The 21,445-nt window shown below is 34.2% G+C and overlaps 3 protein-coding genes across 4 annotated transcripts; all 3 read right to left on the reverse strand.

Moving 5' to 3' along the window:
- Positions 1-2,554: 2,554 nt before the first annotated feature.
- On the reverse strand, positions 2,555-10,469 carry LOC130991777 (uncharacterized). 2 transcript variants are annotated; one of them, XM_057916169.1, is made up of 18 exons: positions 9,991-10,469; positions 9,050-9,108; positions 8,572-8,653; positions 8,322-8,389; positions 7,997-8,066; positions 7,425-7,506; positions 7,089-7,153; positions 5,620-6,591; positions 5,448-5,510; positions 5,322-5,368; positions 5,132-5,177; positions 4,968-5,047; positions 4,497-4,610; positions 4,310-4,391; positions 3,819-3,944; positions 3,361-3,441; positions 3,017-3,142; positions 2,555-2,904 (listed from the first exon to the last, which is right to left on the reverse strand). In XM_057916169.1, the coding sequence occupies exons 1-18, from the start codon at positions 10,300-10,302 to the stop codon at positions 2,836-2,838; spliced, it is 2,544 nt and encodes an 847-aa protein (XP_057772152.1). In that variant the 5' UTR covers positions 10,303-10,469; the 3' UTR covers positions 2,555-2,835. The 2 variants fall into 2 exon arrangements, with proteins under 2 accessions (XP_057772152.1, XP_057772153.1); XM_057916170.1 differs by lacking the exon at positions 9,991-10,469 and having other exon boundaries at positions 8,567-8,653; positions 9,050-9,076.
- Positions 10,470-12,688: 2,219 nt separating this feature from the next.
- On the reverse strand, positions 12,689-13,581 carry LOC130991935 (late embryogenesis abundant protein 1). The gene is made up of 3 exons (XM_057916393.1): positions 13,421-13,581; positions 13,119-13,253; positions 12,689-13,021 (listed from the first exon to the last, which is right to left on the reverse strand). Exons 1-3 carry the CDS (start codon positions 13,463-13,465, stop codon positions 12,938-12,940), a joined length of 264 nt encoding a protein of 87 aa, XP_057772376.1. The 5' UTR covers positions 13,466-13,581; the 3' UTR covers positions 12,689-12,937.
- Positions 13,582-17,920: 4,339 nt separating this feature from the next.
- Positions 17,921-21,214, reverse strand: LOC130991799 (beta-amylase 1, chloroplastic). The gene is made up of 4 exons (XM_057916203.1): positions 20,457-21,214; positions 19,583-19,793; positions 19,383-19,493; positions 17,921-19,075 (listed from the first exon to the last, which is right to left on the reverse strand). Exons 1-4 carry the CDS (start codon positions 21,053-21,055, stop codon positions 18,266-18,268), a joined length of 1,731 nt encoding a protein of 576 aa, XP_057772186.1. The 5' UTR covers positions 21,056-21,214; the 3' UTR covers positions 17,921-18,265.
- Between the last annotated feature and the right edge of the window lie 231 nt (positions 21,215-21,445).

Genomic DNA, 21,445 nt, shown 5'->3' on the forward strand with positions numbered 1-21,445 from the left:
TGCTCTTCATCAAAATATATAATTCCTTGCTTCATTAAATAAAGTTTCCTAGTCTTCATATTTCACTCTAGATTAGCTAATTTGATAGGTATAACTAATTTCTACATAATAATACTAGTTCAAATTAATATTAATTTCAAAGAACAATATTCAATATGAACATAATAACGAAAAACATGTAAAGAAATAAACTTTAATGTGGTGGATGCATGGATGGAAGAATGTGACATTTAGTCGAATGGATCCAATTGATGCTGCAAAAATAGTGCTGTAACATTACGATCATATATTATTATTTGTACATATAAAGTTGCTCTTTTATATATGGTTATTCTAAATCATTATTTTTGAGTCCATGCTTTTGTATGTGGCTTCATGAATTCTACGTTACGATACTTCACTTACGTTATCATAATTGTTCATGAGTAGTGTCACAATTAAGTTTGTGCGACTATTTACCGTGCCTGTGCTTGTGCCTTACATTTCGTTGAGTAACTATTTTTCACTTTTTCATGAGTAGTGCAATTGATTTATTTACATCTAATAAATTGACTCAATTAAAATTTTGATTCTTATGTAGTTGAATGTCAATTAATGTACATCAATCAACTAAGCTTTATTGAAAATATGTTAATGTATATATAGGCAGAGGTGTCAAACGTTACGGTCTGATTCAAGCCCAACTTGATCCAAGTTTAATATGGATAGGGGTGGACCGGCACGGTATGCCGAATTATTTTCGTCATATCGTATACCGTACCATAAATTGTGGTATGAGAATTTTCATACCGTTGTCGTACCGAACCCTTCGGTATACCGAAGATCGACATACCGAAAATTTCGATATGAACTTTTTTCATGATGATGTCGTATCGATAGTGCGGTATACCGTACTTTATTGTATACATAAATTATTTGTATCTCATTTCATGCCTAAATTTATCAAAATATTATGGTATACCGTGTACTTATGCATACTGAAATTTTATTAAACAAATATAAATAATCTTCTAACAAGTTTAGAATTATATATGTATATATATATGTAATTTATTTTAATTAGTACGGTATACCGATTATTTTGATATATACTGGTATTGCGGTATATACCGAAACAACAATATATATCGATTTTTCAGTATACGCCGCGGTATCTGTATATATCGGTATACTGCGGTTTAAGAAAAATTGATATCATTGTCGTCCCAAAGAATTTCGGTACGGTACAATATCGTACCGTAATTTACGGTATACCAAAAATTCGGTATTTTCAACATTTTTTCGATACGATAAATGCGGTATACCGATTTTTCGGTATTTTAGTCCATCCCTAAATATGGATCGACCCCCAAGCCTAACTCAGGGAATAAGTAGGCGGGTGACCGCACTCGAATGAGCCCTGTCTAGGCTTTTTCCAAATCCTAGGCCTAGCTCAAGCCCACCTCAAGTCGAATCTAATCCAGTTCCAACTCAGGATAGACGAAGCCATACTAGATAATTACATTTATTTTTTATAGTGTAATATGTATTACTCCCTCCGTCCCGGCTTTTTGTATCCAGTTCAAAAGGGCACGAGTTTTAATAAAGTGATTGATGTGTTGTGAGTGGAATAAGAATCCCACATTTTATGTGAGAGTTAAAATAATTAAAGTGGAGTAAGGACCCCACCTACTTTTGCCAAAAATAGAAATGGATACTAAAATGTGGGACGACCAAAAAAGGAAAGCTGGATACTAAAAGCTGGGACGGAGGGAGTATTATATTGTATGGATCGTACTTTATGTTTTATAATAAAATTTGTACTTTGTTTACTTTAGAAAGAATATAACTTTATATGAAATATCGCTTAGATTTAAAAATTTTCATATAACTTCACTAAGAGTGAGTGAATACCTTAATTTTATCTTTAAGTATTGTTTACTTTGTGAACCTAATTCATAAGTTAGGTATATAAACATGAAAAATATCACATTTATATGGTTTCAAATGCTATTTCATACTTCATATATAGTATATTATCATATACTCCCTCCGTCCGCCAAAAGTATTCCACAATTACTATATTTGGCGTCCGCAAAAAGTATTCCACTTTCCTTTTTAAGCCACGGTCCCACCATCCACCTTTATATTTTATCCTTACAAATACTCTTTATTTACAAAAAACCCACGCTCTTTCTCCACTACATCAACATCATCACACATTTTATTAAACTCCGTGCCCGGCCAAAGTGGAATACTTTTGGCGGACGGAGGGAGTATATTTGTTTAAACATTTAAGCATAAAAATACGAGTAATAATAGTATGAAGGAAAAATAAATCTTAATAAGATTACTTCAAGCCCAGCCAAGTTGGACCCAAGCCCACCATGTACCACTTTGCAAATGATATTGGGCTAGACCGGGCCAACATAATTTTGAAAAGCCCAACCCATTCGACAACGATGTAGATTTAAACATAAAAGTAAGATGCTCATCAATACCAATCTCAATCATCCATTCCCCATGTGTTCTCAAAAAAAAAAAATCATCCATTCCCCATTCTCAAAAAAAAAAAAAAAAAAAATCAGTAATATATACATGTATTGAGTATTATTAATAAGAATATATTTATACCTAAATGATGCCCATCATATGCATCTATACATAGGGGCATAAACTGCTAAACAAACTTGTGAAACATATTCCTGTTTCTGCTAACAAACAACAAATGTTTCATTCTAGTTTTTGTATATAGAAATAAATATTGAGCAGAAAATCACCTGAGAATTTCCCATAATAAGCAATGAACACTGGCATCATATCATTCAAGAATTTCCAAATGCAGATCTTCAGTTTTCAAGCAGACAACTTCTTATCTGCTGTCGGTAGAGATCCTCCAATAGTCTTATAGTTAGATCTCACTTTCTGAGGATCACGAAAGAGAGAACGCGATCAGACAACATCAGCACCAAAAACACGACGTTTGATTGCAGACACGGTGATTTAAAAAAAAGAAGGTAAAAAATAAAATCAGTACCTCTAGCAGTGATATGTAGTAGAAATCCTCCATATGCTGCATCACAGCACTCCCATCTCTAATTCCGCGGAAAATATTTATTTCCGTGTTTAGTATGTTCTCAATGAGCTCTTTCTCCCCTCTCATCTGTTGAAAAGATCAATATGAAACCCAAAAATTTCACAAAGTAGTGTTGTATACACTTACCAGCTCTATTTCTCAGATATGCATATTTTACATGACTCTTTCTAGAAGTGGAAATGCCTTCTTGTCTTATTTTATCCTCTTTTTTCTCAAATTACTGAAGTGGAGACTGAGAAAATAAACTTTTGGTATGTAAAAAGTTGAGATAGGAAGGTACATACGAATTCGCTGACAAGAACATCTGGCGTCGCTTCTCCAATAATGTCAGCTTCATATCCGACCTCCAGAACGTCTAGATCACCCTGCAACGAAATATTTCATGCAATTTTTGACAAGAAAAGTGAGAAATGGGTCACGTATAATGGCCGCAGTTGACAGATTACAACCAACTAGTTCAAGTAAAAGTAAAAGCATAGTTCAATTTGGTTGTCTCCCATCAAAGGCTAACGTTTAACGAGAAGATTACGCAATCCCTGAAAACTTCTATTGTCACACTTCAACGGAATCTAAATAGGAAACGTGTGAAATGAAGAAATCTCAACAGCTCCATAGATAGAGGACTGATTACCACATTTTGCACAAAAGAAGTTTCTATTTGAGTTGAAACAAATTTCAAGGTCGGGGTTTCAAGGAAATTTTTGTATCGGTTCGAGAAATTCCAAATGAGTGAGCTACTCACCACATCATCTCCTTGATTACCAGCAGTCAGATAAACAGGTTGAGCCACATGGCAATATCCCATCAAACGAGGCACTGTCGGTATTATGTCCCTATGATTGACGACTCTCCAACTGTCCTTCACTTTCTGCTACCACAGAAACAAATTTTGAGTTGAAATCCTCGAGAATCATAGTTTCGACTTTCGACCAGCACAAGTACAATCACAAAACTTTGTTTCGAAAAGAATGAAATAGTAACTACAGAATAGCAAGCTTTGTATCATGTAAGATGATGAGATGATGGTTGATGTTCAATGTAAAGACTAACGAGCATTTTATAATGAATCGAAGCTTGAAAAGAACCACGATACATTAACCAAAAGTGACCTTGATCAGCATTCTTAAAAGACTTAATAGAAAGTCAAGTAATACAAAAATACAGGCATCATCCAAAATTTCATCATAGAATTTATTTCGTTCTTCGACATCATACTTGAGCAGGTAGAAGTACCTGATTGTAAATTTCAGCAAATCTTCTGTTTCCAACCCTCGGAGATCCAAAGTTATACATAGTCACGGAAATAGCTCCACGTCTAGTGTTAAAGTGAATCACATATAAATACAATTAAATTATAAGTGATAATATAGATTCATAAGAAGCAAACATAAGAGTAATAGTTAGTTGAGTAAGAACTGACTGCGCTAATTCACTCGATGCCAGTTCAAGAGCCAGAAGAGTAGCTAAAGCACCGCCCAAACTATGTCCCGCCACATAAATATGCCATGTGGGAAGTGACTCAACGGAATCATCCCTGCAATAAAACAAACTTAATTTAGTGTATAATACATAATAAAGAAGCAATCAAGCAAATATATACTAAAATGAGTTCTTAAATTGCGCATTCAAGAGGGCACTCCTCCTTAATTATGTGAATTCTCCATGAAAAAAAGAAAGAAAGAAATGAGATCTAGCAAATTGTCTCATTTCCCAACACAAAATTATTTGCTCTTACTAGTGTTAATTTGTGATAATATAAGATATGAAAGCATGCATGCTATGAAAACTTAGAGCAAGACAATTTACAATATGCTAACGCCACAGATGCATGAAAAAATCGACATGCAACTTTAGGAATCGGGAATGAGGGAAAGCTTAGTTTTCTTGTTACCTGTGACCCGTAGCTTGTTTAATGAGTGTGATAAGCCTTGTTCTAACAGAATCATATGCGCTCAGAAAACCACTATGCACCTAAAAGTGAACTTAACAACACAAGTCAATATACGCAGGTTGTATAGGCAATTACGAAATCGGAATCAGAATTATTAGTTGTACCTGAACTTCATTTGTAGAATCACCACCTATCCTTTCAGGATTTAGTCTGTAGAAGAACAATACAATGGCAACATTTAGTAAATACTTGAAGACAAATGCTAAAGGTAAAGCTAAGAATGAATAAAGAGGAAGAGAGAAATGGGCGGACAATAACAAAGGCTACGAATTTTATGTAATATAGCTGCGTTACCCTGTAGGTACAAGCATCAAATCTGTCACTAGATCCTTCCACCTGGTCTGAAAAGATCGAGTGTCAGCATGATAACCACGAGAGTTTAAATAACTATTCCCTAATCATAGAAATTCTAGAACCTACTTGTTCTGTTCCCCTGAAAGCTATTACAAGTCTTCTCCTTTCGAGATCGCGCCAAATGGCCACCTGCATCCTAACAGGGAGCAAAATAACTAAAAGAACTACATAATAATTATTCCATTACGAGATCTATATCTAAAACGTGGTTCTGGGAAAATGAGGGGGCAGAACTCGCCTGAGTGTCTGATTCTGCATTATCCAAGAAGCAAATCTTTTCAAACTCGGATTTTATAAATGTTGGATGGCCCAATGCATTTGCTAGCAATGCCCAGGCCTCCATGGCACTCTCTGCTGTCAAGAAAAGTTTCCTCATCTCCTCAGCTTCCTTCTCATTTATTATTAATCTTTTTCTCTCTTCGTCTCCAGACACTTCTTCTTCCGCTTCGACTGAAGTATCCTCGTTCTTTCCAGTTAGGCCTGCTTCGTTGCTTAATTTGGAAACTGCTGCATTTACAACCATCAAAGCACCCAATATGGAGTCAGTTTTCCGTAATATATCCTGTGTCATTTTCTTAATGTCGGTTAGTGATGACATCTGCTGCGTGCCACCAGACTCCGATCCATCCTTTGCATCAACGTCAACTGCTTCCTGACTATCCGGAGTGGCAAGCCCCGACTCAACATAACTCGCCTCTGCAATTTCACGTGATAGCAAGCCAAAATTCTTCAACAAGTCAAATTCGTCCCACTTCATGTTCTCCGGGGCAGGAAGACCAAGTTTTTGAACAACATTTTGATTGACAGAATCTGCTAATGTTTTCCAAAACTGTTTGTCAGTCCATGAATCCTCAACTAGGATTTCTTCTGTCGAGTTTTCCACATTTTCTGCCACTTGGATTTCTTCCGTTGAGTTTTCCACATTGTTCACCACATTATTCTCCAGCTCCAACTGCTTTTCCTTGACATTAAGGTCAGGGTCACTATTAACTTTGGTATTGGAAAGCCAGTCCTTTTGAAGGTATGAGTCGTTAAGAGACTTTAACTGTCCAAAAGCAAACTGTACAAACTCGCGTGCTTGAACTGTTTCCGACCCAGTAAACATCTTGAGTGCAGGATCCAAACCATGTTTCTCGAGAAATTCAGTCACAAGGGGGATCTTCCACCGTTTCTTTTCATCGTCTATTTTTCCAAAACTCATATACTTTACCTGAAACGAATCAGCAGGAAAGGTAAAGGTCAATGCATTAAAAACACGACTAGGAGATTCAAACCAGTGATCTAAAGAGTTTCAGCAACTGCATTTAATCATAAGCCCAAAGCAAAATTTCCACCATTTTGTACCACATGTTGAAAATTTTGACATTTCATTAACGCTACAAATTGAAAGTCACACGATACTTTCTTTGACCGCTCAAATCTGAAAGATACTAACAATATAAACACTGTCATTAACAGTTAAACTCTTTTCTCATTTGAAGCCGTAAAGGGTTGTTTTGAGATACATTTAAATTCTGTTATGCATGATCTAGATCTCTCAATGATTAGTACAAATACGATGTAATGGTTACTGTTACAGAATATTACCAGTACCAATCGGTTTGATTGATTAAAGAGCTTCTGCCCTAACTCAGTACTGTCAGAGAATACTGATATCTGATAACATATTAGTATCTAATGTTTTATCAGTCTGACACTCTGACTTACCTCCAGTTCTATCTTTCCACCACCTCCCATCCCTTCCAAGTCAAGAAGCACTTCATGTGAATTTCCTAACAAAAGAGGAGTTTCTTATTAGATACTCAGTTAACTCTCCTAATATTTAAAGGTGTATCCTTTGTTGCAAATACTAGAAAAGCGGCATACTTTGCAAAACGAGCGCTATTAAATTCTTTTTTCAGTGGATTAATGGTTTTTTTTTCTCCTTATAAAATTTGCAGTTAGTATGAAAATGACATCCTCAAGTCCGAAACAGTTTTAGGCTTGATGCCGATTAATCTGTAGAAGATAACTGTTGTGGTGCATGTAATGATAAAAGTGTACCATCACAGAGGTTTTCCAAATTAACACAGGCATTCCCCATGCGTTTGTGTGGAGCCACAAGATTTGCGTCCCAAGCCGCAACCTAGATATAAAGATAAAGGAAAATAAGCAACTGATATTTACCTTAAGAATACGTGAGATGTATGATATTTCACGAGAAGAAATAATGTGAATGCTTTTATTCTGACTGTGAAATCTAGAGTAGACATAATAGCTTGAGAACTTAAATAGAGTCTGCGAGATGCTTCATGATAAATAAGATAATAAATAAGGTTACTTCTAAATGAAATATTTTCCACCAGTCCCATGATCAAAGTTTCAGGAAATTATCTATCAAGAAAGTAATGCATACATCATCCCAGTGCATAATTTCAAGAAACTGATTTGATTATGATCCCGCTACATTTTTTATAGTCCAATAAGGCATAATATTCCTGCATAGTATTTAGTAATATCTCAGGTGCGTGTGTGCACGCTAACATTTACATAGATTTTTGGAAAGTTATAACAAATAGGAGGCACACAAAATTATGACGAGCTTCGAATTGAATAATGACAGAGTCTACAGCAACCTGAAGATCATGTATGGGCGGCTGCTTGATATTCAACGCAAATTCCTCATTCCATTTGGGTTCTTTCGTCCTGACACATTTGTCCATGGAAATGAATGTTCAGAGAGGACTACATTAATTCTTATACATAAAAAAAAATCACATAATCACTGTAGAAAGTTAACCAATAATATATTGAACTGTGCAGAAAAAAGGTGATATTTCTGGTAAATATATTGGGATTGCCATAGCAGAAACTGAAAATATAGTTCCTTTCTTACATCACTATTTTTGAAATGTGCATGCTCAAATATTTCATAGATAGACCAACATACGAGCAACTAACCCCCATTTGACGTTGCTTTTGACTATCTGACAATCCAATTGCATAATTACATATGGATCACTTGTTCCCTGAGCATACAAAAATGACAATCGTTAGCTAAATTCAAGTAAAGATTTCATGACTAGATTTAGACTACAATGAGTCACGTTACAACGTGAAGAATGATAGTTTAAGGTAACGCGAGACGGAAATAAAAAGTAATTGGATGGATCCACTTTCTGATGTAAAAAGAATGTAGACATTACCCTACCCAAGGGTCCATGGCAGGGAAGTTGAAACCTTTCTTTAGCTTTACAAATAATTGGCCATCATAAATTTCGCGTACAAATGACCTGAGAATGTCACTTGAGTCTTAGATTTCGATAGAAAGCCTCTAAGCATACGAAGGAAAGAGAAAGGGCTATGAATTCTGGAACAGATATGATTTTAGAAAAAGCATGGCATGCATCCTAGATTCCTAATGATCTAACCACATGATTGCAAAAGTGATCGGACAATGAGCTTTTTTCTACTCATTCAGCATTTAGTCACAATACATTCATCTCTCATTGCCCAAAGCTACTGTCTATTAGTTCATATGTTTGTGACCATAAAAATCCATATGTTTTATCTAATGAAGGAATAACATGAAATTTGAAGGATAAATCATATTTTGCCAAGTAATTTTCCTCATAATAAATCAAACTGTAGCTAGTTTAGCTGCATCTGTAAAAGCAGAAACTACATACTCAGATAGGAACGCTGTCTGGCACTTCGCAGCATCCATCTCACGCTTGCCGGTTTTTTCCTAATGACAAATGCACGAAGATAAACAGCAAAGTTCAGATAAATAGGAAATGGTTTACCACTTGGTGACTAATCTCAAAGCCATGAATTCGTTTCAAATGACAGAAAATCTGAAGTTCACAATTCTTATATCGAAAAGGCATTTATACTAGACAAGAACTTCATTATAGCAACTCAGGGGATTAATTAGCTATACAAATTCCCATATCAAAGCTCCAGAACAGTCTTCACTAGCTAAAAGCAATTACATCATAAAAACTTAAAAAGTACTATTAGGTTTTGGCAAGTGTATATGCTGTTCAAAACGCCAATAAAGGCCATTCATTACCATTTCCTAGTTAGAGATTTCACCTCAAAATGGTTTTAGATTGGACAAGAATTTACTACTGAGGATCAGTCTAGATAGATAAACATAGCATTGTTTACTAAGATGGATTGGAAGTTAAAGTTTGGATATCCTAAGGCCCCTTGATAATTTCTACGATTTGAGCTAACTTGCTTCATTCATTCCCCATTGGAAGGGGGTAGGACCGGGAAGTCCTAATAATGGGGACAAAAATACTCAATCGTGTATATTATCAATCCTAAATAGTAAATGCCTCCTTAACAGACTATTCCAATCAGACAAGAACAGCAAACTAACACCTTACCACATAATCCTCGAACAAATACTATAATCAGATCACAAGGAAAATATTGTAGAAATTAAAATTTATTTTTTCTTGTAAGAACTACCAAGAAGAATACTCCATAAATATCCCAATACAAATTTTCAATTTTATCAACAACCCACTTACCAAGGAAGCAACTTTCTCTACAAAATCCCACTTTCCCATTATAAAAAACCAAAAATTGCTGAAACCAAAGAAGAAGAAGAATTTACAGGAGGTGTGATGTAAGCTTCAAATGCAAAACCAGCAAGAATGACAGCCAGATTAATATCAAATGGAGGCCTCTCATTCTCAATCTCAATCTCAGACTTCTCAACCTCAGGACTACTGCTTCTGCTGCTTGAGCTTGCTAAAGAATAAGTGATGAATCTCGAGCTCAAAACCCCATTAAACCTCTTGGGCGAGAACAGCTTTTTGGGCAAAAAAATCTTCTTGGAGAAGGAAAATGAATGAGGGTTCTTCAAGTGTATGAGCTTTGGGGAGCTGGAGAGCGAGAAGTAGAAGTGGGATTGCAATGTAGCCATGGATGAAGATGAAATCTTTATGCAAAATTGTTGTATCTATTCAGCTAGTGATGAATTTGAAGAGTGGCGTATGATTTTTTGAGCACCTGAGCTGAGAAACGGTTGAAAGAGAGAGTGCGAGAAGGTCGGGGGCGCCCCCTACGGCTAACGGTCATTCTCGATTGTACTTCCATTTTTAATAAAATAAAGTTATAAGTAAGATTTCACATTACGTAATTCTAATGACTTATATTGAGTAATTCTAAAATAAAACTTCCATTTTTTAATGAGTATTGATTATATATTGAGAATTAAATCATTGGAACTCGGATAATCACGACTTCATTTGAGTACATCATTGCATTGATAATTCCATTGATTGGGAATTTTTGTGGTGTAATTTTAATATTAGCAAGTAATGGAGTGATGTTATGCAATCATATTATGATTAGTCATAAATAAATTAAATATGAATTTTTTTAAAATAAAAATGAATTTAATTATTTTATAATATTGTCCACGTTGTAATTATCTTTATATCTAAAAAAGCAAAAAAATACAAAAACTACAAGGTAGATGATACAATTAAAATATTTAAATTCTCTTTTATTTCAAAAAATAAATTAAATCAATCAAGTTTTTTCTATTTGATTAGTTCATCGATTTATTGAAAATAACACTGTGTTTCTTAAAAAATTAAGAAAGTAATACTATTGCTACTGTTTATCTCTTAAATATGAGTCATATATCTGTCCGTTTGTATCTAAAAATATAAAATATACTAGTATCATTCGTAATGTATCATTTATTTTTATAAAAAATATCATTTGCAAAGTACCATTTATATCTAAACATATAAAATATGGAGTATCATTTATTGTTAAGAAAAGTATAATTTTATATCATGTTTTTCGGTGCATGATTTTATTTTTATTGATAAAAACAATAATAATAAATTTATTATTAATATTTAAAAATATCATTTATTATTAATAATGTATCATTTCAATTTGGGGCCATTATCTTCGTTTTACTCCTAAGCTTATTAGCACCACACATAAACTTGTTCTCTAACCACACCGTCCCTCCTCCATATTGCATAGTTCGGAATAATTGTTTTTTGCAATAAAGTCAAAATCAAGTATAAGAAAAGTTGAAAAATAAACATCTTCTTTCATTGTCTAATGTCGAAGCCCATATATATATTCTGCATGCATATATTAGGTTGATGCCCCACTTCAGATGATTTAAGAAAAAGTCAAGCATTTAATAATTTGGATTTAATTAGCTACTTTGTAGGTTTCTTTGACTTTTTTTCTTAATAAAAGAGATGTTCTTTTTCTTAAACCAACAAGAAGTTAATTATAGATCATTTTTAATTACGAGTGTGATATATATTCTCTATATACACTCTTGCTAACTGTTGGAATTCGACTAGCTCACCCACACTTCGGTGTTTCTTACCTTTTTTTTTTCTTCTAAACCAAATAAATGTAATGTAACGCCCTCATCCCTTGCGAATAGGAGATGTTACCAAAAATATTCATTTATTTCATTTCTCTAATATTAATTTAAGTATAGGCTATAAAGAAAAATAGAAAAAGAATTTCCTTTTTTATTATATAGTAATCTAATAAATATTACTATTAAAAGTAATAATACTTAACCAATGAGTTATTAAAATATACTATATGTGTAATAGAAAAATTATCAAAATATTATTTCTCTTTTCCAATATAAAAAAATGTAACGGAAGCAGTAAAACTACAATAATAATCCTGCCAAAACACTATATATATATATATATATATATATATATATATATATATATATATATATATATATATATATATATACTTAAATTAATATTAGAGAAATGAAATAAATGAATATTTTTGGTAGCATCTCCTATTCGCAAGGGATGGGGCGTTACATGTAATACGTTAAAAGATTTAATTCAATGTCAAATTATACTTTATTTAAAATATAGAAAAACAAACTAATGCAGCACCAAGTAAGGATAGCTTCAATATGTTAAAAAACGAGTTTAACATTAAAAAAGAAAAACAGTTTAAATATTGAAACCCTATTATACCACCTTTCTACAATTCACGGAAAAATAAAATCGTAAAAAATAGAAATACAAAATAAAGGTTTAGTTATTTTCCACAAAGAAATATATTCTCACGGATTATACATCATATTTATTTCTTTTCTATAATTATGTCTATTTTTATTTTATTTTAAAGTTTAGTTAATAATATCGCAATGATCATGACTATTCAATATCTGCATCATTTTAATAAACTCATACGTCGATAATTTCAAAAGTGTGCGACGGAAATAATTATGACAATGCAATTAATAGAACAATGCATAACTTAAACTTGAATTCAAATAGAAAAACTTTAAAATAAAAATAACAATTTTATTGCACCCCAACAGGGGAGAATGGGTCCAAATTCATATATACAGATACAACCCACTAATTTATTTTTTACATCTCGGGAACTTGATGTCCCAAGGCTACTAACCAAAACAAATAAACATTCACTAAAAACCCAAAACCAAATTATTTAAAAAAGAAAAAGAAAAAATGGACTACATTATTTAATCTTGAAAATCAAGAAATTGTGACGCCTTATAATTAATTACTTCACTTCTTCTGGTCTCCCATGCCAAGAGTGTTCTTCACACCATCAATGGCACCCTGAGCCGTGTTGGCCACAGATTCTGCAGTCTGCAAATACAATTAAAAAATTAAAAATAATAAACAAAAATAATAAATCTTGTATTTAATTTTACAAAGAAAAATAATTAAATGGGAAATTAAGAACCTGCTGAAGAAATGTAGCATTTTCTTCCTTCCTCTGTTGGGTCTGGCCTTGGGAATGTCCAACAGCTTCATGGGCCTGATCATGGACCTGGCTCGCTGTCTGCTTGGCCGAGTCCACCCATTGCTCAGTTGTAGACTGGCCCAATAAATACTCAAAATTAAATTATGCATTTCACATTTTTTATATTTTTATTTTATTCAAGCATATGTTTTTATTTATAATTATATCTAAATTATGCTACAAATGTACGATCTCTACCATTTTATAATATACGCGATTCACATTTATGAGATAAAAAATACCTGAGCCTGAGCACGGTTCTGTCCAGCGTTGTATGCGTTCGACATGATTAGAAAATTGATGAAGAGAAAGAAACAACAAACTTTTTTGGAGTGAAAAGATAGTTTGAGAGGAAAAGCAGCTTTTGAATTTGATGATTAAACTTCTTGAGATTAATGGGTATTTATAGTGCTACATTATACTAATTAAAGAAGGAATATAACTAAGTGGTATATATGTGATAAATTGTTGGTGATGATGAGTAAATTGCTGCCCTAGACTTGTGCTATGCCACTTCCTTTTCTATCTCTATATACATACTCTATTTGGTTGTCCTAATCGGTTTAACTTGAAAATGAATGTGCAATATCGCATAAATTCAAAATTGTGTTGTTTTGAGACAGAACTAATTTTATACAGCATTAAAAAAATTGCACGTGTATTTTTCATGTCAAATTTGTAATAATCCTATTCAAGGTGTCGAAAAGTAATTTGTCTGGTAGTAATTTTCCTTAATTAGTTTCTTATAATAGTCGAAACCTAATTTGTCTGTTAATAATTTTGCTTAATTTCCTTTAATTTTGTCCAAGATATATATAGAACTGAGAAAAAGGTACACATTTAGATATATTTGACTAGTATTTGGTCGATAAAAAAATTAATAAGTCTAACTGTTTGAATTGCCTAGAACTATTTACGCGAAATGAGTATATGTATAACTATTAATTAAGGGAGTAAACAAATCATTTTTCATTTTTAATTCCTTAGGAATTACTGCAACAACTCTCGTAAAACTTGAGAAACTATAAGGTTTAAGTTAGGTGCTATGATCAACTTGTGTTTGATTTGAAATCAACATATCTACACACACGTCACAGATCAAACAAAATTCAAATTGGGCTTATATATAATACCTAATATCAATCCATCCATAAAATCAATTCTCATACATAAAATCATACCACTGCAAATATTTACAAGAACCCTCTAGAAATTATTAGCAAAAGTTTTAAGAAATTTTTAACTAAACACTACAACAATAGAATGAACCATTTAATTTAAGTGTTATATATGCCTATAAACACATCAAGTATATCCAAATTTCTTTTTTAACCAATACTATTTTCTTGGTAAAAAAATAATACATAAACTTTTAAAAGATTAAAATTCTTATCACACTTAATCCTACATGAAAGCCACAACCTAATCAGTTTTGTGTGACATATCAGTTATACCATGCACATCCAAAGAGAGATTTGACTTCTAAATTACTATACATGTAACTAATTTCAGCTTCTATGTAAGATTATGTGTGGCCGAAATTTTAATTTAAGTCGAATTCTAAAAAATTATAAGGTCACATATTTATTGACTCAGAATATAATATTAATTGAAAATAAAAAATTTAATTATACTTATGTATTTATGTGCAATTAATTTTTAATTTAATAAAGACAAAATACATGCTACAAATTTAATACTAACATATAAAAACTAGCTTGTTCGTAATTATTCTGGATACTCCCGAACATTCGGGAAATTAATATCTTCCATGCTTCTTAGAGTTTCGAAACCTTTCCTCTAAAAAAAGAGTCATCACAAAAATTATATATCCAAATAAATTTCAATATATTTTTACGGTTCACATGTTATCAATGGTCCACATGTTATCAAGAGACAAGAGGTGACATATATATATAACGTTCCTTTCTTGTTTTTGTCTTCTTTTTTATTTTTACTTTTTGAATCTAAATCGAATGGCTGAAGATATACAAAATAAAGCGTGTAGATATATGGTATTCGAAGCCTCAAATCTCAAAGTATCAACAGCAGCATCATGTGAATCAGAAAAAAAGCAAGAAAATGATAGTTCAATAGCACTAGGTCGTTCTCATGCATGGCCATCTTCATTTTTGTTTTTATATAAGAGAAAAATATGATAATTAAAACCCTTTTCTTATTTTCCAATTTTTGTGGTTTCTAGTCCAATTTTGATTTGTATGGCTTCGATGAGATTCACACAGACACAGCTATGATAATATCATAGAATATATTATTTTTTAATAAAGATTGAACATTTCCGTCACGTTTCGTCCATATGCAGAGAAAAGTAATCTTAACAAGAACGTGAAGTTTTATTTATTACTACTGAATTGTTACTCCAACACCAAGATTAATTAAACAGTACTCAATTTGTACACTTTTTATTTGTAGATACCCCGTGCAATATATGGAAAATATTTTTATATTTATATAAAATTAATATCAACTCAATTATCATATTTATAAATATAATAAAAAATTAACTTTAATTGAATATATTTGAGTTGAATATTGAAAAAGTAAAAAAAAAAAAAAAAAAAAATTCTCAATAATAAAAATTGATATTATGAAAAGGTAAAAAAAGTTTAAAAAAAATAGAAATAAAAATAAAAAGAATTGAAATTTATATTTTATTCAGAAAAAAGATGGGAGATGAGAGAGAATTCTTTTAAATTTTAATCTTTAGATAAATATTAATTTTTACATTTTAAATCAAATGTTTACATAAAATATATGAAATTAAAGCTCTTATCGTAATCTTTAATTTGATATGCATATTAAATTTTTTATAATTAGTCCAATTTCACAATTTTAGAAAGAAATAAAATAAATAAGAAAATAAAGAACAATTAAATAAAAATAAAAATATAGTTTATAAATAAACCTTCAATTTTATATAATTACAAAATTGCCACTCAATTTTGAAATTGATTTCAAATTGAAAATTAATATATTATAGATTTATATGAAGGATTAGCAATTATTAATTCTAGGGTGAGAATTGAGATCAACGTACAACACAGATAATTGATAGTACTATGTTTTTTTTTTTTTTTTTAATTCCAATTGGACTTATTATTCATGCTTAACCGAAATTCTCATTTTAAATTTCTATAGTTTAAGAAACTATTTTAATATTTTATATCTGGAGTTTCGTACTTGGAATATTGTCAGATGTATTTTTCATTATTAGGTTGTTTATCTTTAAAGCTCAGTACGTATATGCAAAATTTCTCCATCTGGTTATTGTTTTTATGTAACATATAATCAGAAACACAGTGATCAAGTTTTAGTAAATTGAACTGTAAGTAGTTAAGACCCAAAAAAAAAAAAATTGAACTGAAAGTAGTTTGTTACGTAATTGATAAGTCTATATCACGTGGAATTTGTGTTTAGTGCACTCCTCAAACACTAAGAAAATTCAACAATAACTCTCATGCAATAAAATGGACTCGAGAATTTGATTTCTTCTTTCTTTGTTTTTTAACTGTCCAGCATCAGTTCCTAACTTCCTAGGAACTTTTTACTTTCGACTTCATTTACCGCAGCTGTAAAAAGATTGTGTATTGAAAACTTCAGCGTAGTAATTACTGAACTTTCATCAAATTCCAATTTTACATATAAACTTTAAAAAGTAGTAGTATAAAACCTTTAAAGGTAGGGTGATAATTACTGAACTTTCATCGAATTTTAATTTTACATGCAAATTTTAAAAAATAATATAATAATTATCGAATTATTGATTTAATTTGATTTTGTTACCAATCGAGATTTCTATCAAATTTACTATAATTGAATAATTTGATTGTGCATAATTTCAGATAGTAGTTACGATGTGTCATCACACTAATTCTAAATTTTATGTGAAAGTCGAACTATGCTAAACGAGCTTTAAAAAATGTAATTGAACATGAAGTAGATTATACTATAAAAACACAAAATATATAAATAAATTATGAAATGAAAGTGTTAAATGAAATATGACCACCAACTTCTATAACTGCAAGTCCCACTTTTTATTGATTAGTTAATTTATTTTTGTGTTCCAGTACTATAATTTATCTAATATCAAGTTACGCCGTTTAAAATAGGAGTAACTTTTATTTTAGCTATGTAGATAGTTTTAACTTCCACTACACCATTCATATGTCGTAAATGTACGCCAAACCCAAAAAGAATATATTAAAAATCCATATATACATTTCGGTGCTATCAATCATTTTTAAGAGTAAGATATTGTAAAGATACACGTCACTTTACCCACCACAAACTTGCTAATGTATATTCTTGTGAGTTTCTACATGTATAGAGTTTCTTTTACTAATTCGTGAAATAAAACTTTTTTTTAGAATAGAAACACAGGTAGCTTAATATGAACAAGATTGAGTTCTTTTCAATGGCTTTTCCGTTATTTTATACGACATTCGTCCACGAAATTTATATATTCAGTAATATCTTCTAATTATTTATTAAAATTTGTACCCCCATTTCACTTTTGTGGACTGAAGGAGTACTAGAATATAGCTATATTTCCATACAACAAACGCTAAAAATAATATACAAAACTAAAACACCCCACAAAAAAGATCAAGAAACTCAAATTTGTATCATCATTACATTATCTTTAAATCAGCACGAATTCGTTAGCTGTTCATGTTATGTCGTATGTTACTCTTTTAACATTTCAAAACTCGAAAAAATAGTGAAAACGGTTGTACATCACCACATAATAATAAAACAGTTCTGTACATATTTACAATAATACGTTGCTGCATAACATTTTTTGAGTGAAAAGGTACAGCTAACATCAACCCATCTTGTTGGTTGTCATTTTTTTGAGTAAAAAGGTATTAGCTCAAACATTAACCAATCTTGGTTGTGATCAAAATCAATATGGCATATCTGTATTACTACAATATTTCTCAAGTTTATACGGCATCATTCTGCCTCTGCTACCACACATCAGCCAACATCGGAAAGGGTTGGTGATCGGAAAAGGTGGTGGTCGGAGTTATTCTTTACCTACTACCCCAGGCACCGCCGCCCTAATGCATCAGGGCCACCGCCGCCTCCTGCACCAGCGGCTGCGTCACATGCACGAAATGCTCCGCCTCGCGCTCCACCTGCTCCCAGCACTTGTGCGCGTCCTTCCCCTCACCCATCTTCTTCACGAACGCCACGAACTTCCGCCAGTTCTCCGGCTGGAACAGGTCCGGGTTCATCCTCAGGTAGGTGAACGCACACATCTCCTGCCCGGCCCCCGCCCCGCCCTCGACATTAAGCGACGAGGCCTGCAGGATCTGCTCGTGGGCGGTTTCGTCGTACCTTGGGAGGGCGTTCTCGCCTGCCAGCCGGACCCCAGCCTGCTGGGTGGCACGGGCGACCTGCTGGACCAGCTTCTCCGGCAAGCACTGCGCATCCTGGGGCTGCTCGTGGTCCCGCATCTCGATGCAGGTGAAGTTGAAGACGGCGCCGTGGCGGGCTAGCATCTGGGCGATGGGGAGGTAGCCGTCGCGGAAGCGGGTGTTGTAGTACCCCGCCGTGAGCTCTGGGGCGTGGGATCGAGTGCCGTAGTGCCAGTGGATTCCGGCAACCTTGACAGATATCTTGATGCCCTTGTTCTCGAATATGTTCTTGGCCGACTGCACGATCCTCTCGCCGTGGGCGATGAGCAACTCGGAATACCAAGTGAGGAAGAATTCCCCATACTGGCTGTTCCAGCCACCACCTTCCTTCTTGAAGAAGTTGGTGTCCTCCGGCCAGTTGTTGTACTCACCAGCATCGGTCGGGCCGGTGTGGCCCCACTCGGGCTTCCCGTACGCCTCTGCTGCCGCTTTCAAGCTGCTCAACATGTACTGTAAAACGGCAAAAACATCAAAAATCACACACTGTCTATAGCCGGAAAAGCAAGATAACTTTGAAAGGCATTTTGCTTTACAAAATTAGCCTAGATTAATAAAAATAATATAAATTAATCCATAGTTCAGTAAGATAAATTGAAACTTTGGAATGGCCCAAAGATCTTAATAATTTTTATAAATTGAGTTAATTTTGCTCAATTCATATCCTATTGAAAATATGAAAGTTGAGATATTTTAATAATAAAAGATAAAAATACTCATATTTTATCAATCATTGAAAAGTAAATACTGAAAAGCATACCTTGTCATAGCATTGGAAAGCTCCGATCCCAGGGAATTTCCACGTCCCGTTTGCCTCCGGGTAAGACGGATAGCGGAGCTCGCCGGCTGGACCCATTCCGACTTGGATTTCCTGAATCACATTATGAAATTTTCAACATCAAATCCTCAAACATTGCAAGAAAATAGAACACAATTGATGAATTTCGTAGAAGAGCATACCACAATGGTATCACCTAAGAGGTGATCGAAGGTGTCGCGGAAGGATCGCATGAAATCGGAGTAGCATTGGACGGGAGTTCTTCCCTTGAGACAAGGGAGAGTGTCGCATCCAAGAGATAAATACTCGTAATTACGCCGACCCCATTGATCCGTATACGCTAGGTCTGGATCTTTATCAATCTCCTCAACAACCCATTTCGGAAGTGGAATGCTGAAACAGATCAACAATTCAGCATTTTGAGTAATTGTAGAAAATCTATTGATTGACACTAAATTATGCTGGTTAATTAATTTAAATACAGAAATTCTTTAAAACAAACTAATTATATGGTACTAGTATTGTGTATTAATGTGATTAATAATGTTATTAATGATGTTTTCGCGGAAACTTTTGAACAATTGGTTTAGCTATAAATTGAGATTAATACGAAGCTATAATAATCATATGCAGCTGTAAAGTAGATACAGATGCATTTTCGGTTCAAAATATGAAAATATGGTAATTTAAAATAGAAAAAGTAAGCAATAAACGAGATTGATTTTAGCTAACAAAATAATTCAACTGGCGACATCAGATCCTATGAATACAAAGTGTCCTTTTTAATCTTTAACTTATCCACCGCCCACGCGAAAAGCGTCACAACCAACGTTGCATCACAACTCAATGCACCGTCAATAATCATAAATAAATCATCAAATCACACCCCATTAATTTCAATTCCTCTTCATATTTTTGACATACAATCTTAATTTCAATTTTCAAACAGTAACTTAATACTCAAATCTCCATTCACCATCACGTAAGATGAGATAACCGCAATTGATCAATAAAGAATAAAATAAAATTCGAGGAAAAAATGGAGAAATCACTCACGTGCACGAATCGCCGACGTTACCGCCGCACTGGTGGAACGACATGACAGCCTGGACCTTGAGGCCGTGCTTCTTCGCCATCTCGAGGAGCTCCACATATCCGCCCCAGTTATACTCGCCAGGCTTCTCTCCCTCCACCAACCCCCACCACACATCCATCATGATCCCCTCCACACCGGCGCTCTTCAGCGCCTGCAGACTCGCGTTCATCGCCTTCTTCCGGTTCACGGTGTGGTTCCACGTCACGCTGTCGAGCGGCATCATCACGAACACCGGTACCCCTTTCCGATCCTTGGCCTGCGGGGCCCCGCCGGCCACGTACTCCCTATCCTCTATCGCCTCCGTAGCCGGAGACATCAGCGCCTGAGCCGCGACCGACAGGTCCGGCCGCACCCCGCCGAGGCGCGGGCTGAGCGGCGGCGACGGGGAGATGCGGTCGGACTCCGCCATCGCGGAGACGCGCAGGTTAGATGCGGCGGGAGATCTCCACACCGCGCTGACTGTAGCAGAAGACGGCGCTTCACCGGATACGCAACCGGAATCCCCCGCCAACGGCGCGCCGGAAATCGCTCCAATCTGGTGAGGCAAACTCATTGCCATTATATGTAGGAATTATTAACAGAGATTTGGATTGAAACCGTTGATCACAACACCGTTGAAGAGGAATTTTATATTTTTTTTAAATTTTTTGAGCTCTGAAGGAAATGGCGATTGGGGATTTATATTTATAGGAGTGAGGAGAGAGAAGTGGTTGTCGTCGACGAGGGAGAAAGAGGCGTTGGAAAAGATAAGATATTGAGAATGGTGGACCGCGGAATGCGGGACACGTGGATGTGGACACGTGGCGATATTTCGGCAGGGGCGGATGCGACGGCTGAGATCTGCGGGGGTTCACGTGAGGGTGACGGTGGGATTCGATTGCGCGTGAAAGGTTCCGGTGTGGGAGCGGGGTTAGAACTGGCGGCCAATAGGAAGGCGCGACGTGGACGA

This window comes from Salvia miltiorrhiza, chromosome 7 (genome assembly GCF_028751815.1).
Source record: "Salvia miltiorrhiza cultivar Shanhuang (shh) chromosome 7, IMPLAD_Smil_shh, whole genome shotgun sequence".
Lineage (NCBI taxonomy): Eukaryota > Viridiplantae > Streptophyta > Magnoliopsida > Lamiales > Lamiaceae > Salvia > Salvia miltiorrhiza.

Excerpts from the sequence above, each read along its gene's own strand:
- LOC130991799 (XM_057916203.1), bottom strand. The coding sequence starts at position 21,055 with ATGGCAATGAGTTTGCCTCACCAGATTGGAGCGATTTCCGGCGCGCCG. Across the intron at positions 19,794-20,456 it reads AACGTCGGCGATTCGTGCAC|CATTCCACTTCCGAAATGGG; the intron begins GTGAGTGATTTC and ends GATCTGTTTCAG. Across the intron at positions 19,494-19,582 it reads TCTTAGGTGATACCATTGTG|GAAATCCAAGTCGGAATGGG; the intron begins GTATGCTCTTCT and ends AATGTGATTCAG.
- LOC130991935 (XM_057916393.1), bottom strand. The coding sequence starts at position 13,465 with ATGTCGAACGCATACAACGCTGGACAGAACCGTGCTCAGGCTCAG. Across the intron at positions 13,254-13,420 it reads AGAACCGTGCTCAGGCTCAG|TCTACAACTGAGCAATGGGT; the intron begins GTATTTTTTATC and ends TTATTGGGCCAG. Across the intron at positions 13,022-13,118 it reads ATGCTACATTTCTTCAGCAG|ACTGCAGAATCTGTGGCCAA; the intron begins GTTCTTAATTTC and ends TTGTATTTGCAG.
- LOC130991777 (XM_057916169.1), bottom strand. The coding sequence starts at position 10,302 with ATGGCTACATTGCAATCCCACTTCTACTTCTCGCTCTCCAGCTCCCCA. Across the intron at positions 8,390-8,571 it reads TCCCTGCCATGGACCCTTGG|GGAACAAGTGATCCATATGT; the intron begins GTAGGGTAATGT and ends TTGTATGCTCAG. Across the intron at positions 5,511-5,619 it reads ATGCAGAATCAGACACTCAG|GTGGCCATTTGGCGCGATCT; the intron begins GCGAGTTCTGCC and ends GTTAGGATGCAG.